This window comes from Strix aluco, chromosome 6 (genome assembly GCF_031877795.1).
Source record: "Strix aluco isolate bStrAlu1 chromosome 6, bStrAlu1.hap1, whole genome shotgun sequence".
Lineage (NCBI taxonomy): Eukaryota > Metazoa > Chordata > Aves > Strigiformes > Strigidae > Strix > Strix aluco.
Window position 1 is genome coordinate 40,980,260 of NC_133936.1, and position 17,132 is coordinate 40,997,391.

Here is a 17,132-nt window from a genome sequence, read left to right on the forward strand (position 1 = left end):
CCACAGTAAATTGGGGATAGTCTAATAAATTCTGCAGACAGATGTCTGCCAGTTTTACTAGAGGTATCGCCCAGACACAGACAGTGTCTGGTTTTTATCTGGAGGTAAATTAAAGACAGGCTTGTTTGTGTTGATAGAGAGTTCAGTCCAGGAAGGCATTATAGTATCTCTTTGAAGGATGTGTTGTCACACTGATAACCCTGCAGTCATCAAATATATGATGTACACTGACTGGTAAATGGATCAGTGCCAGTTTGATTATGGAGTAGATGGCCATGACCCCAGCCACTGATAAGTGTAGATGATGCTTGCAAACTTTGGCATAGACCAACTATGTATGTCTGCTAACTGATATTGCCTTGAAGTAGGAAAAATAAGTGATAATTTAGGTATGATGTTAGCTATTTGCAACATATAGATGAGAAGAAAGTTGAAAGTTGGTACTTGAAATACTTTTACTAAAGCTGGAATTATGTGAGCTATCAGCAGAGTGTCATCAGGTGCTGTCCTTGGCTTTAGTGATGGATGCAAGTTAAACAGGCTTTTTTCTGCTTCTGTGAAAAAGCTACTCTTAAAATACTGTTGCCCTTTGTTAGTTTTTCTAAGCTGTTCCTTTGCTTACATGTCCGATATTGTTACATATTCAACTATCAATCAGGGCTCAGGACACTGTTTTGTTGGGTTATTTCATGGACATACTATGAAAGGAAAAACCTCTATCCCTGAAGTTTTATGTTGGGAAGTAATTCTGAGACAGCTGGATATTGTCTTCCAGCTGTTTTTCCTCTGGGGTGTTCGTCATGGCTGCTAAACAGGATTTGGTAGCAGCCTGTCCCCTGCTGATTATCTCAGAAATGCACATTTGGGAAGGTTAGCAGGGCACAAACGTCTGGGGTGGAGAGCACGGTGGTGGTTCTCATCTGAAACCCTGGAAAGTCACGGGAAAACATCCACCACTTTGAAATCACTGAGGGTGGGAGTGTCTGTGGGTGTGGGAGGGCAAGGACTAGTAATTCAGGCTGCCAGTTCTTGGAGAGAGGCTTTCTGGCCAAGGAGGGGTGGACTGGAGGGAGACCAAGCAGTGACTAATACGTTTCAAGACAAATCAAATGGAGGAAATGCAGACAACTGGAGAAGGTAGAAAACAAATACTGATGTGAGGAGGAGGAGCAGACAGAAATGGTGCTTGAAGGGGCTCTGCTGCCTCTCTGGCCGGGGGAGAGGTTCTGGTAAAGCCCAACTTTGTTAAAAGTTCAGTGTGACTTATTCTTGCATCTCTATTTGCACTGGATTTTCAATATAGGTGCAGTTGGAGAGTAAGGTCCTAATTCCATAGGCCTAGTATGTAAGCTAAAATAGAGCAAGCAGTACACTTGCTTTAGCAGCTCTCAATTTGCTCTGTGCTGCAGAGGCAATTTTTGATGTTAAATTCATCTCTAAGAGGGAACTTCATTAAGTTAGGAATAGGGGCTGCATGACTGCTCCTGCTGGATGCTCTGAGCCAGTGCTGAACTTGAAAGGCAGATCCTTTCTGAAAATCTGAAAGGATCTGAGGACAAGTCAAAATACTATTAAGTTTAATATTGTATAATGAACGTGACTACTAAATTGAATTAAAGATAAAGAACATTCCAGGATGTCAGTAGTAGCAGTGATGTATATGCTTATGGATCACAAGGCTTATCACTTGGAATGCTTTTTTATAGTGCATCTAAACATTATTCAGTCTAATATTACCAGTGCTGCCTAGTTTGATTGTGATTGCTTGAAATAACTTAATATCTAAGAAAATGAGTTAGCATGGTCTATTCCTCAGTTGTCTTCAACAATGGTGGGTTTTACAGCTAGATTTATATAAACCAGAAAATGTTTTGGGTGTGCATTTATAGAGTGAGGTTGGAAACTGATCATAAAAATGAGGTAAATCTGCATTGTAAGTAAAAATGGGGAGAATCCATGTATTTGCTTTCTTCAAACTGTCAGGTGCAGTAATATCCTTCCTCACAATAGTAGGTGAGGAAAATTGGGGGGGGGGGGGGAGTACTTTTTTTGAGAATCAATAAAAACCTTCCTCCATTACCACTCTTGAAATTACTTGAGGCATTGTTTTGAAAACGCTGCATTAACTTCTGCACATGGCACAACTTAAATCACAAAAGCATTTCCTTTTCAGTGATGCTTCTTAGTGCCCCCCGCCATTCAATCCTTTATTTTGGAAGACGGTGGAAAGCAGCTTGATGAATGAGTGATTTATATTTATTGAAGAGGAAACTAGTAGTTTACACTAAAATGCTTGCAGCCTAACTGTGATAGATACTGTAAAGCCAAAAAGACTCAACAAAAATGAAAGCTAATTAAAAAAATTATTACTGAGATTTTTTTTAAGGATTTCACTGCCAAAGGGAGGCCTGGTTCAATGTATTGCTTCACTTCTTATGTCTCTGATTTTCAGCATACCTGAAGGATGAAGTGATAACACTGCAGAGATAGAGATTTCTAACCACAGTGGCTTTTTCTAGTTTTTTGATGTCAGGATAGTAAGTTTTGTAATAGTGTACAGAAGCTGAAGTATGTGATTTGATAGTATCTTGTTTAAAATAAACCTTTGAAAGTGGAAGGAAAACACACATCTCTTACCCTGTCAAGAAGCTGGCAGTATTAGGTGGCTTGTTTGACTTCTGTCTGTACAGTTGTACAGTTCAGAGGAGCTGAGCGGGGAAAGCTATAAAGACAGATGGATAAGAATTAGGAGGCAAACAGCATTATAGTGCTAGAGTTAATACTTAGAAAATGGAGTTTTTGTCAGAGTGTCAAGGTATTTATCTTCATCTCTAGCAGTCTTAAAGATGTACATTAAAGAGGGACCTAAACAGAAGAGGGGGCTTTTTGGACAAAACCAGAGAGAAGTAAGTATTGCTGTGGATGGGAACGCTAATTTCAGTTGAGGAAATAATGCTTTCCTTCGGTGTACTTAAAACCAAACTCCAGTGGGAACCATGTGGCCTGCCTCTTTGTGTCAAGGCTAGTAAACAAAGCACTTCTATATTCTGGGGGGGTGGGGGAAGGGGAGGGAGCAGAACGACATGATTATAGTCTGTGCGTTACTGAATATAACATTCACGTGGGTGTCTCATAAACCATATGCCTGTACACACGTCAGGAGTGTGTGTTCCTATTTCTGTCCTGAGAATTGTCATGGGTAGGGAGAGTTATTGTTTGTGAAATAATTTATTAATAGCTCTGGTTGCTTTTGTTGGGCTTAGCCTTCCACTGATTTATAAAGTTCCTAAGCTGCTTCTGAGACATAATCAGTTTGCATTCAACTCTTCCAAAGTCTGTCGTAGGTTTAAGTTTAACCCTTGCTTTTTTTACTGTTTTTATGTTTTAAAATAGCATTTGGAACTGTTCAAGCAGGTGCATGCTGGGCCAAGAGCAGGACTCTGCAGATACACCTGCCACTTGGGTGTGCTTCTGCACCAGATCACATAAGGTTTCCAGAACACCAGACTGGCTGGTGGGGAGCTAGTCTGGCTCTGGACTGACTGGACCCCAGTTTCTTTTCAGCTGCAGAAGCTCTGGCATGTGTCTGCACTTAACAGCCTTTCAGACCTGCCCAGGGTGGCTTATCGGAGTGGGCCTTGCAGTGCTCCTGGGTTTGCCTCTTCTTGGCAATAAGCCCTCTTGACTGTGAGAGGAATTCAGATGCTCCACAGTGTTTCTGCACCTCTGCGAAGCTGGGGCTGAGTGGGCATTGACGAGCACCGTTTTCCAGTGGGAGTTGTGGAGTGCTTTTGCACAGTATTTCCCGAGACCTGGGTTATCTGATTGTTTGTCTGGGCATCTTAAGGAACGGTGAGGTGCCAGGCTATGAATTGAGGCACAGATGCTGATTAACCACAAAACATTATGAAATTATGATTTTCTTTACTGTTCAGCTGTAGTTACAGTCATTTTTTGAAAGAGAAGGTCAGAAAGATTGTGAGATTTAAGTTTGTTCTTTCATTTAGTGAGGCTTCTGGAGCTCTTGGAAGTTCAGTGCGTTGGAGCTCTAGTTGCTGCTTATATGTGTTGCTTATTTACAAATCTGTTAAACCATCCCGATAAGTTGGCAGAGTGCACAAGGGGCATTTTCTTATGGAGAATATTCTTGTCAGTGGTATTGCTTTATGTAGAAAATATGTAACTTAAAATGTCAGAATTTTAATAGAGATTGAATGATGTGGTCAAAATGTTTGCTTTTTGAGCAGCAAAATACAAAATTGACTTCAATGTCAAGGCTTACTACCAGAGAGTCATAGAATTTGCAAAACTCACAAGCACTGCAGCTTTGGCCCACTAAATATACTGGTTATTGTTAATCACCAATGTTTATACGGCACAGTTAATAGTAATAACTATTTCCTTACTTGATGTTACTTTAGAAGTTTAGATTATTGAAGCAGGTCTTTATATTTTATTATAGCTTTATGAAGTTGTTTCGTTCTTAGTTTAAGTGACTTGTTGCAGAGCTGATCAGAAACCTTAATTTTGGGGAACTTGCCTTTGCTCACAAAACCTTTGTGTGGATTAGTTTTTTTGACATAGCACTTGGGGATATGGTGTAGTTGGGAACTGTCAGTGTGAGGTTAATGGTTGAACTGGGTGATCTTCGAGGTATTTTCCAGTCTAGATGATTCTGTGATAGTTATCATAGCCTTTCCATGTGTTTGCACACCTTCAAAGAAAGGGCACGCTGTTCCGTACTCATGGGTGTGAGCACCTTTGTTTTCATCTTTTCACAAGAAAACTTACTCATTCTTGTGCCAAGAGAAAGGGAAACACAGAAGCGTGAATGCATTACAGGAAATTTTTTTCCCACTTCAAAGGAAGTGTGGTGATCAGTAGTAACCTTTCTACTGAACCTTGCAGGAGGCAGAAGTGAGGCCCCAGCTCAGCAGAGCTGCTGCCGCCCAGCCATTGCTGGGTTTGAACATGCTCTGTCCCTTGCTGTCTCCCTTTTCCCTGCTGCCCTTTTCTCAGAATTGAAGCAAAGGGTGGACAGGTTTCATTAAGCCGAACAACACACAAGCACAGAAAGCAATAAGGAAAGCAGTCAACACCTTAAAATAAGAGCCTCTAGTGAAGACTGATAGTGCCTCCCACTATGATAGGCTGTTGAGTTTAAAGGGAAAGGGGTTGAGGAATGCTCTTACGATGGGTTTGTGTAGTTGCAGCCTTCAGTAGTTGGTTATGTGTTGTCTTTTTTTTCTAACCAGAAGGGGAAAGTAAGAAGGAAGTCTTTGATTATAGCTGAAATTATATTTTTGGTATATTATAAAGACAGTACTCTTTGAAAACTTTTAGCAAAAGTATGCCCCCAGTATTTTTCAGTGCACAACTTCAGTTAAATCGGCTGTGGTTGCTCAGGTGCTGGAGTGTGGGATTTTAGAGCGCAGTTGTGAATTCTTAGTTAAGTGTGAAACACAGTGCTTCTGTTTTGGTGGGGGTTTCTCCCAGGCTGCAGATGGAGGGATACCAGGGCTGTGCCAAGCAAGTGGGAGGTGGGAGTCAAATAAGCATCATGCTTTCTGCAGAGACCAGCCAGGTTTAATAAGCTTGGATGCAAGAAAAGTTCTGGGGAATTAGTGAGCTCTTAATTGTGATGAGATCAGTTTGGATTCTGTGCCAAGAAATTGCTCTCCATTTCTTAAACTGAATTACAGTTTTCTTCAGATGTATGTTTTTGAGAGTTGGTGTTGAAATCTCTTAGATGTTGTTGTTAGCCCAAATAAATGGGCCTGTCTGTGCAGAGCAGAAAGCAAAGTTAGAAATCAAGAGGGGGGGAAAAAAGACTATAGGGATTTGATTAGGTTTCCTAAAACTTTAGAAGCAAAAGGGGGAGGTATCTTGATGCATCTCATTCATACTTCTGTGAAATACAGGTAGTTGAAAGTAAGACTTCAATAAAATACACAGGAAGAAAGCAGGGTGTCTTCCAGAGAAGGTAGCATGGCAAAGAAGGACTTAGGAATAGACTTCCCTTCCTAGGAGCTATGCAATTGAACCAGGTTACTTCCTTTCTTTTATTAATAACTTCTAAGTTTTATGCATGGGAAATGTAATAAATGAAATATTACTTGAACAGGAGTGCATATCTATAGCAAACTGTGCTGCAGGGGCAATATCCAACAGACACAGGGGCAAAAAAATCTTAACAGTCCTGAAGTTTGTTCAACAGGGCAGAGGTTTGGGGGGAATTGTGCAACGGGTGCAGTCTCTGTCACTGACCGGTGCGCGTTGCTGTGCCAAGTGCTTGAAGTGAAGGTTTGTCTTTGTTCTTTGGGTGCCCTTATTGCTGGTTTCTGCAGACGGGACCACATCTAGTACGACAGGGCCCTTGAATTAGGGTTTCCGTAGCTGTTTTCAAGTGTGTAGTAGATGGTATCATGCTTGGAGGCTTCCCTACGAAAGCAGTGTGTAACGTGGGGCAGTCTGTAGCTGGTGGTGGAGGAGCATTATCAGTCAGCTGCTGGAGAGTGGTGATGCTTATGCAGGCTGCGAAACTCCTGTGCTTGTTTTCACTGTTGGACTGGCACCTGGATTCTTGAGGTTTTTCTGCTCTTGTGTTTTGCAGCCTGTGGAGTTCTGGCCTTCTGTATTTTAGTGCCTTATGTACACGAGGTTGGAGGTTTGGATAATGCCACCTTTTGAAATGCCAGCACTTTGTGTATTAGAATCCGTGGCGCTTCAGTCTTGGCAGAGCTGAACCTCCTAATCACAGTAGGATACATTTGCATTGTCTGTAGGGCAGATGAGCATTTTTAGTAATGAATTGCTAGCTTAAAGAGAAATTTCAAGGTAAACCTCCAGTGCAGCTTAATTATATTTAAGTAAAATTTATTTACAGAGTGGTTTAAATTAGATCTGCCAGTTTGGAGTTGGAGAACGGTTTTATGCTTGCATAAATAACTGTCTGTTTTTTTCTTTCAACAGAGGTTGCAGAACTTGAAGCTAATTTACCTTGTAAGTATAGCATTTAAAGGCATGCATTTTCAGGGGAGAAGAACCATTGAACTGAATGTTTTGACTAAAGTATGAATGCTAAATATATGTTATCTCTAGGGAAAGCTGTGCAAAACTCTGCTGCTCGGATTTGAACAGGTTCTCTTTGTTGCTTCCTCAAGGGATTGTGGAAAGGTGGACCCTTACTAGTGTCCTTTGGAAGCAGTATTGATCATTTGGCCCCAGAATTTGATTGCTGGTGGAGTGGGAGCTTCCCTCTCATAAAACACCCAAAAGGTACCTGGAACTGAAGAATGCATTTATTGCCTCACTCCTGTTTTTCCTCCATTCTCTCATTTTCAAAACAGGAGATTCTGATTTAGGAGCAGAGCAAATAGCAGAGTTCTCGGGAAGCACATTAAGCCAGCCTAGTGCTTTTTCACTTCATGTGCAAGCTGTAACCTGATGTGTTTGTTAATAGTGAAAATACTCATGAAAGATAGTTTTTTAAAAAAGTGGTCCGTATGCCTTAAAAAAAAAAAAGTGGGTTTAGCCCTGGAATCTTACTTGTAATGTATATTATGCTAAAAGCTGAAAATATTAATGGCCACTTTAAAATTGGCTTTTAAGAGCACAGGGTAAATGGCTCGTTGCTTCTAAAGCTGGGAATAGATAGTTAAAAATCAAATATGTTTTCTGTTCCTTAGCTTTAGAAAGCCCAGTTCTGTAATGGACAGCAAAACACAAAGCTCTTTTATAAAGGGGAGTAAAGTTCCTACTGCTCTGTATTTGTTGCTAAGGGTGGGTGTTGGCAGTGAAGCTGAGTTGTTGCTGAGCTCCTTCCCTTTAAGTGTTGACCAGAACAGCATCATTCTGCCATGATTTCTTGGAATACAGGCAAGGACAACAAGTTATTGCCTAGTAAGCTCAGAGGCACATTCGGAGCCCATTGCTCGCTCTGCATAACTTCCTGTAGTGCATGTTCCTGTTTCAGAGTAATTTAAGATGTTTTTCCTGCAGGGAAAGAGGCATGAGCTGCTTGCAGCAGGCTGCGAGTGTACGTGCAGGCTATTACCGTGCTGTGCATTCACACTGTCTTGTCCATATGCTTATCTTGCAAAGAAAAGCAGTGAATATTCTCTCTGATTATGCTCTCAGGTAGCTCGTGATGTTTGTAGTCTTTCCCCATTTAAGGGAAGCTTTGACCATTATTTTTTTCTCTCCAGGTTAAACTTTGAACGCTGCTTCTGATGAGCACCTTCTATTTGCTAATGATTCTAAACTCACATCAATGCTCAGATCTTAAAAATCAGGGTTTTCAGTGTACAGACTGCCTGATGGGAGGAGTTACAAGGGGGGAAAAAATACAGAACAGAAGCAGCAAAAAGGGAGGGCAGGAAGGGGCACTATATAACTCTTCCTTTCTGTATGCTCTTCTTTCTTAAAGGCAATTATAGTGGTTTTACACAGAGTAATTTTAATTTTTGTTAAACTTTTTTGTGTAGACTCTTCTATAGGATAACAGATGCCTGAGAAACATACATTGGGATTTGTAGTTACTACAGCACGAATGCATTAGTAGGGTTTGTGTACAGTTCTAGTTATTTTTTCAGGCAAATAGGGTCTGATACTATTTAGCTCCTTGACTACAGGAAAAGAACAGCCAGCTTGATGGGTTAAGACGCGAAAGGCTGCATAATATGGATAATAATGTATCAATGGATATATGCGTCTTCTGATGGCAGCTTGACAGCTTGTCTCTGCCATAGTCAAGAAAGGCCAGTTTTGTGCATGGGAAGGCAACTTGGTTTGTGTCATCAAATGTGAACAAAGGGCTGTTATGCTGTGAACTTGCATCTGTTGAACTGAAACCACTGACTAGTTTCATCAGATTGATGTTTTATCTTTTTTTTTTCCATGCTTGTTCTTCATTCTCACTACTGTCCTTAAATTCATCTAGTCTGAGAATAAAAACGTAGTGTTTGGTTTGTAATGGTGCTCCATAACCTTTGCTGTTAATGTGTGTAATTGGTTACACAGAGGAAACCTGTTCAGCGTGACAGCTGAACAGAGACTTCACTGGCTTTTGGATGGGGCTTTCATTAAAGCTTGTATCTCATACCTTACAGGTGTAAATAATCCTTTGTTAGCACAGGGCTGTGGTGGCGTGACTTCTTGAAGACTGCAGGGTATGATCAAATGTTAAGATACATGTTACCATTAAAGAACTTGTAAAAAAGAGATGCTCATTCTGTATGCTGTCATCTTAGCATGTAGCTACTATCTATGCAGCAGACCAAATCCTTTGGCATTTTAAGGTCTTTGAGACGGCATGGTTTACTGAAAGGAAATAAGCTTCTTCCTCACAGCTCAAAGAAGTAAAGCTCCCTTACTGCAGGTGACCTGTAACTGTATAGGGAGGAGATGCTTAGAAACAAAGTGTAGGAGGAAATTACTTGACTGGAAGGTAGGGATAAATCAGGGAGTGAATTTGGAGACTATGAAAGATGATACATTTGCTTTCCCAACAGTGGAGAACCAATTGTCTGATGCAAATTATTCTTTTGCTTCACAGGTACGTGTAAAGTGAATTTTCCTGACCCAAACAAGCTTCATTACTTTCAGCTAACTGTAATCCCAGGTAATTTTTTTAAACATGTTACTTTTGTTTCTGTGTGTGTTGGTATTTAGAAAATAAAACTCTGAAATTTGCTCAAGAATCCAATAAACTTTCTAGTCAAAGGCAGACTGGCTGTAATAGAGTGATTACTTTATAGAAGCAATGGAGAAACTGGGCTGGATTTTGAGAACTAGATTCCAATAAGAGGGCCATCAAAATTGAGCAGGTTTAGGAAGTATTCAGGTCGTCTTTGATCACTTTGAAAACTTTTTTTTTTCTCTCAGCCAGTTTCAAATTACCTTGTTTTATTTGCTGAGAAAAGTCTTGGACTAAGTCCAAAGAAATTATTGTATTACACCCCAGTTTTGTTGCAGGTTTATTCTCTTCTACAGATTGCTTGATTCTGTAGAGGTGAAGAGATAGATGACAGATATAACACTGATGCTTAAGAAGTAGGAGTCTTTTAGTCTTTGAATATTCAAGTATGTGGAAATTCAATCTTTTATTAATGCAACAGTATACTCTGAAGCTTCTGCTGGCATGCTGTTCAATAAAAACATTTTCAGAATTTATCATTTCTGTGTGAGTTTCTTAATAGTCATCTGAAATTAAAGAATTGGCTCACATAGCTGTCCGTTTTAGAATAGAAAGTTGTTTAATGGATGAATTTGTATGGAAGATTATTTAAACTCCACATGTACTTCTTATTTTTGCTGTGTGTTACCTTTGAGACTCTGCGCAACTACTTAAATGAGAACCTTGACGTGTGTGCAGTACATGGAATTGTTTGAGTTAGTTGTGCTGGGATCAGTATGTCCCTGCCAACTAATTCTTGTAGATGCACGTTTTCTGTAGATGCTTATTGACAACAGAATTCAAATGCAGTGTGGCAGTCCTCCTGATGACCTATAGAAATAATGGTTTACGCTTACCAGGGCGATGGGGATGTTTCTGATAAGCCGGTATCTTGCAGGCAAACGGGCGCTAGATGTCACTGTTGGTGCTTATTAGCCAAAATCAACTAGTCCTTCCTCGGCAGGAGAAATCTTGGGTGGTCTTTGTTAACATGGCCATTCATGTGACTCCGTTTTGTGATGGAAAAATGAGTAAGACTGCCCTAGTCAATCAAAAATAAATGCAAGTGCTATTGTAGAACTTTTTAACCTCTAGTTCTGTGTGGAAGATGTATTCATGTTTACTTGGTGAGTGTTCGTCTGCTTGCACCAAATGTCCTTCAGTTTATATGATGCTTTTATTCTATTTTAGAAATTAGTTGACTTTACAAGATCATCACTGTGTGTTGGGGATGTCTTGAATGTGAAACAATGATAGCTTCTTCATACTAATTCCAAGGTGTCTAAATACATAGTCATTTTTTTGTCTGTTAACTGCCGTGCAGCAAGATGTTGCAGTCAGAAGACAGTCACTGAGTGCAGAGCATGGTTTTTGTGCTAGCTTCATTGCTGAAATGATCTTGGGAATGAGACGATCTTAATTAACATTTTGTTACTCTAAATATAGCTGCACAGCTGAAGTCTCTGCAGTTGCAGTCTGACCGAAGTAAACATCTATTTTCAGCTGTGCATAATTCAGGTACAGAACCTTGTGATCAGCTACAGCTTAGCACAGCACTCTAAAGGCAGAACGTAACACATACCAAGAAAATCTTTGTAGCTTTCTGATTCCCTTCATTGTTGAGGTTTTTCTTTAGAGTACACTAAATCTTAGTTTTCTCTGGGATAGCAGAGAGGCAGCTAAGTGGTTGTCAGAGAATTTTTCTGGCTCAAAGGGGCCAAAATCTTTGCTTGAAGCAACCATTTTTATAGTGCCTAAACAATGTTGCATGAATCTTGACAGTCTGGAGGAAGAGCCAGTTTTCCTGCATGGAACTGTCTCTCGCATTGAGGAGCTGAGTTACTTTTAGAAATCCTGCTCATACACCTGGCTCTTAGGGGAGCACTTTGCAAGTATTGTAGAGTCACAGAATGGTTTTGGGGTTGGAAGGGACCTTAAAGACCATCTAGTTCCAACCCCTCCTGCCATGGGCAGGGACACCTTCCACTAGATCAGGTTGCTCAAAGCCCCATCTAACCTGGCCTTGAATATCTCTGCAGCTCTCCAGTTGTAGAACAAGAGCTGGGCTCAGCGCAGCTGCGGGTTCCGGGGAGTATCTAATGCTGCCTTACAGTTCTCACTGTTAGGACCTATGTTGTAAGTGTGTGTAAGCCCGAGTTGGTAGTCTGCACAGCAAAGGGGTTCTTGCTGGTTCACTTCTTAAGGTTCTCACCTTGCTTATCTGCAGTTACAGAGATTGCATCCTTCTATGACAGGTCTGCTAAAGGGGAGCTAATTATTTTTTAATCATATTTTATGCTTATGTTCTTTTCTATTCTGATCAACGTTAGAGCTTGAATGCTGTAACCCCATTTTATTAGGAATCTTACACCAAGACAGCTTCTGAAAGTACCTGGCTGTCAGGGTACCGTGAAGGTACTGCCTGAACATGTTTTTTAACACTAGAAATGCCTTTTGCAGTCAGCGTTCTAGATGTATGTTATTGACAAAACCTGTTCTCGGGTGCTTTGTTTTATGCAGTCGTTTCAAATGTGGCTGGTCTTGAAAGGACAGTGAAAGAAGCTCTTTACATTCTCAAAGAGACTGACTTGAATAAGAAAGTAAACTTTACCATCAAACAAATACTTTCAGCTCCCTTGCTCTCCACTTCTGACAGTAACTGTTCTTAGTAAGTATTTAATGTCACAAAATTATCCTGGTGACAGTGAGTTTTAAATTAAAATGGATTTGTAGAAAATCTTGATGAGGGTGACTGCTTATTTCACATAAAAAGTTATTTGTCCTCAAGAAATGCTGATTCCTTTGTTACAGCTTTCTGCAGTGCACCATGAGCAGATGTATACTAGCACACACTAGAAAATGGGTAAGGCTTGGATTTTACTGCCACAGTGGACAAACTGTGTGTTCACAAGGCGGATACTGATGGCTTTCTCTGCTGTCTGAAGCTTCTTTCTCCTTTTGTCATCTGAAACAATTGTTCTGTCGTTGAAAAACGCCCTTATGCCACCACTTGCCTCTGTTCTTATTTTTGTGCCAGTGCCTTATTGGATCAAAAGCAAGGAAAAAATAAGGAGATAGATGCTTATAACGTGGGCAGAGTCCTGCCTGCTGCACTGATATTTGGAGCACAAAATTGGAAGCTGAGGCTAAAACATGGTAATGACCTGGAAAAAAAAAAAAGAAGGTGAGTTTAGGTAGCTTGCACCTGAAGAAACCTAGAGGAATATGTAGAGTTAATGCAATTTTCCTGCAGTTCCCAGACAGTTGGGGTAGTTTGGGGTTAGTGTGATTGAGTCCTGTTCTTCAGGGAATTAATAAAGAGTCTGTTTTCTGTTGTGCATGCTATAAAATGACAAGTGTTGGTGAGCTTGACTGAGCATTTCGACTCTGCTGCTTCAAGGAGCTACTACTATCCAAAGCACATCCTTCGTGGCCTGTCCTAATTATCTTGCATTTTCTTTTAAAGCGATAAAATAATTTAGTTTAGTACTTTCACAGTACTTTTAGCCATCGAAACACCTTACAAATGCAAACTAAAATTAGAGTTAGGTTGTTGATAATGAGACTCGAGACTGAAGTGGGAGGGATGCTTGCTCTGTTAGTACAGCTTGAAAACATAAATTTAAGCAGTAGGAGGAAAACTGAAGCTCAGACATATTCGCTTTTTGCACAAGTCTCGTCAGTGGCCAACTTCCTAAGTTATGTGCTAAAGCTATTTTCTTTGACTGTTTTATTTATAGCACTTTCCTCACTATTAACTTTGCCAGAACTTCAGTTTTTCACACCACTGTTACATGCCTGAAAAACTGAGGGTCTTTGTCCCAATCTGTATGGGTGTTGTGGGACACAGGGCCAGAAACTACCATGTGGGAGAACCTATTTACTTGCTTGAGATGCTGTAAGATGACTTCATCATGAAGGCTTATCTTGTTAATGCATTGCAAGATTTCTGGCTGGGTACTGAGGCTCTCCAGAGATATGAATTTTTAATATACATTTGAGTGGTAATGAGTAGCCTGCTTTATTGTTGTTGAGTGAGAAGAGTTACAAACATACAGGGAGAACTGTAAAAAAAGTGGGAGGAGAGATGCTTTACTCTTATGATTTGGTAAATATGTCCTTGCTTATATTGTAACAAAACCAAAAAGTGGGGTGCCTGGTGCACTTTTTGGTTAGTGCTAGCATGGACTGATGCCAAAGTAAACCCAGAACATAAAATACAAAGTTGTAATGCAAGGCAGTGATGAGTATTTGTGTTTGAGGGAGACTCAATCAGGGAAGTATGTGGAAGTGACCTGCAGTGTGAGGTACGGTGTGCTCTAAGTCTTCCAGAGATTTCTGGGCTTTGAAAATGGAAGAAATACATGAGGAATCTCTTACGGCCTGTGGAGGTGTCAATATGCAGTTAGAAAGTGCTTGAGCTAATCTAAAACACTTTTGCAGAGAAAACGGGGTGTTCTTTCACTGTCTGGTCCTGCTACTTCTCTTCTGCTGACACTGGTAATAAAATTTAACCCCTCTGTGCACCAGTTCATCCCAGTAATCCTGCAGGAAACTGCACTTTTTGCCATAATGGTTTTATATAGTGAGAAAGGGCTTGTCCCCTTCAGCTGAGCTTACCTTGTCCAATTTCATCCTGTACGTTGGCACTGGGAGTTTCTGCTGTGGCTGGGTGGAAGTGGAGCTATCCTGAGCGAGGTCTGCGTGGCGAGGAAGAGCAGAGAAAGCAAAGAACAACTGTTCAGCTTTCCCTCACTCCCAGTCCATCTCTTTAGCCACGTCAGCATGATCCTGCTGTCTGTGCTTGAAGCTGAGGGCCTACGTTAATGTTCCTCCACGCGGCCGAGGCTGTGGGCCTGGTGTTTTCAGTATGCAAAGAGATGTGGAGTGTGTTATTTCTCTTGCTGCTTGACCGGCAGGAATCTGACAGTCTTTTGGCAAGCTCTTCCCCCTTGGAGCTGTTCTTGAATGTTTCTTTTGGACAATTGTATTACAGTGAGGATTCATTAAATCTGAGGATTTTCTTTGACATAAGGCACATGTAGATACAACCATTAACAGGCATCTATTTCACATTAGCAGGGGTGGAATTCAAAGAGCTGCTGCGCACTTCACTCCAATACCACAAAACCAAGGAACTATTGAAATAAAGCCAAGGAAAATAACTTTCTGCTGCTGGACTTACTGAGCAACCTTAGCAGTGTTGGAGTTTCTCCTTTACCTTTTCGTAGCAGCAACAGGCTTCTCCCTGCGCAAACACACGTGGGCGTTTCATGCCATTGCGTGTATTGGGAAGTGATAGTTTGATAAGGGCTTGTGAGCAAGAGGGCAGTGTGGAGGCTGTGGAAGGCTTTGAGGTACGTGGCTTGCACTGCAACAAACACTGAATTCCTGTATGGTGTTGCTTGTTTGTTTAAGTATGGTACCGAAATGATTTTGAAAAGGAACGGCATCATGCTTGGAAATAGTGAGGATTCTTGACACTTGATTAAGAAGCTATTATCATGTGCTAGATGGTGGATAAAGTGCAGTTAGCTGTGTCCTCTAGGGTAGGTTGGCGGTGCTTGAGCTGTTTGAACTCCTGGGGGATATTGGGCCATTTCCCTAATCATTCCTTCCTGGAACAGTTAGTATCTTGCTTTGCATGTTTTGCATATTTGACAGGGTGCAGTTTCGAGGTATAACTAGCCTTTTACATCCCATTCATTAGAAATGGCTTGTTTTGCTGATTTTTATCTCGGTATATTTGAAAACAAAAGATAAATGCTTTTATATTGCTTTTTACCATAAAAATCAGTGCATGTGCATGTACTTGCTGGTAAAGCGTAGTGTGCCTGGGAAGACTGCTTAATAAATCAAACACACTTCAAAATTGAATTGGAGTGGAAATGCTGGATGTATTTGAAAAGTGTATGCTCCGGACAGGTTATTAAAGTGAGGTTTGCAATGGCTAAGACTTGCAGCCTTGCACTGCACAGTTCAGCGTGGAGGCAGCTGTAAGCATTGTGTGAGGTGGGGAAGACCAGCCATGTTCTGTTTCCATACTCTGTGCCTATGCTGCTGTTGCAGTCCTAAACTTCTGCTGCTCTTCGTGTGCTGAACCTGTCAGCGGTCTACACACAGGCTCCAGGGAGAAGCTGGACCGTGAGGTACTTCCCAGCAGCTCTCTGCTGCTCTGTAGGCACAGGTCTTTTGGAGTGTGCATTTGAGTCTCATCTTTGGCAGCATCAACTTTTAACAACTTGCTACCCCCTACAGCTGAAGATTTGGGTTATTTAACAGGGTGATGCTCTCTCCTTTTCAATAAGTCAGCTGATAAGAGATTGCAAAGGGAAGGACTTGTGACTCTCTTGTGATTATGGCAATTACAGTGTGGAAGCTACAGGCTTGTACTGACAGTGGTGAGATTGTAGCGTGGAGTGAAACCTGAGCAAGTGGATGTGGTGCATTGGTTGGCATGAGAAAATCGAAGGTCGTGCGAGGTCTGTGTAGGGACTGGGAAGGCAGCAGGTCCAGAGAACAGCACCCTGAAAGAGGATTTTGATTACCTGTAGTAGAAGAGCTGTTTTTTTGTCATTTGGACAAGCTAGATAATAAGAAAATTCTTAATCTTTCTGTAAACTATAGATTGCTTCACAGAACTTTCCTTTGCAATGTTGGTTTAAAAAAATATAAAAAAATACTGTCATACAATGATAACCAGCCTTCCTGACCTTTAAGCCTTCACTGTGCCTGTACCGTGTGACAGAGAACTAGACTACTCGAGGTACTTGGAGCCTGAGCAGTCCTCAGGTGTCCCAAACCCCAGTGTGGGCTGAGTACCTGTCTGTTTCCCTTTCTTAATGAAAAAAACTCAATGCTGGCAATGCCAGACAGACACATTTCAGATCACTTGCAAGCATTTCAGCTTCCAAGCACAGCCATCTCAAGAGCTGCAGGCTGACTATTATCCTGTTACATTATCTCTGGTTAAATGCAACTAAATATTTTTAGATTTCATATTTTGAAATTTAGCCATTTTAATAATTCAGTAGTGAGTCTGAGGTTGACAGAGAGGCAGGCAGATTTTTGCTAACTGATACATCATCCGAAGATAATTACAATAAAAGAGCAAGTTAGCTCTTTTATTGTAGTACGCTCTGAAGCGTGCTATTGCACACCATTATTCATACTACTCAAAATATGTGACTGCTAGCACAAGTCTGGGAAGATGTGCTAAATCCCGGAGCAGGATTTAACATGCATTAGCAAGTGAAGTACGTATCCAGCTCGTTCCAAGGGTCAGTGTTGTGGTACCACATGCCATATGGCTCATGTGTGGCATAACTTTGTTCATACAGGCATGAGAAGTTCAATCAAAGGTTCCTCTAGCTCGGTATTGCGTGGTACTCTGATCAGGAAGGTGGATTTTCCAAGGTCACTCTGGGACTCTTGACACTCCTGACTTAGAATTTTC

At 41.1% G+C, this 17,132-nt stretch overlaps 1 protein-coding gene across 10 annotated transcripts in view; it reads left to right on the forward strand.

The window, feature by feature from the left end:
* UBE2F (ubiquitin conjugating enzyme E2 F (putative)) overlaps nucleotides 1–17,132 on the forward strand; it is an 88,245-nt gene that overhangs the window by 5,753 nt on the left and 65,360 nt on the right. For 9 of the 10 annotated variants that reach the window (XR_012623871.1, XM_074829766.1, XM_074829765.1 and 6 more), the window contains exons 3-4: nucleotides 6,973–7,002; nucleotides 9,557–9,622. Coding sequence is in view for 9 of the 10 variants with exons in the window: in XM_074829766.1 (XP_074685867.1) it covers nucleotides 6,973–7,002; nucleotides 9,557–9,622 (96 nt within the window). In the remaining variant the exon portion in view is untranslated. The remainder of the gene's footprint in view (nucleotides 1–6,972; nucleotides 7,003–9,556; nucleotides 9,623–17,132) is intronic. The other variant, XM_074829763.1, reaches the window with a different exon arrangement.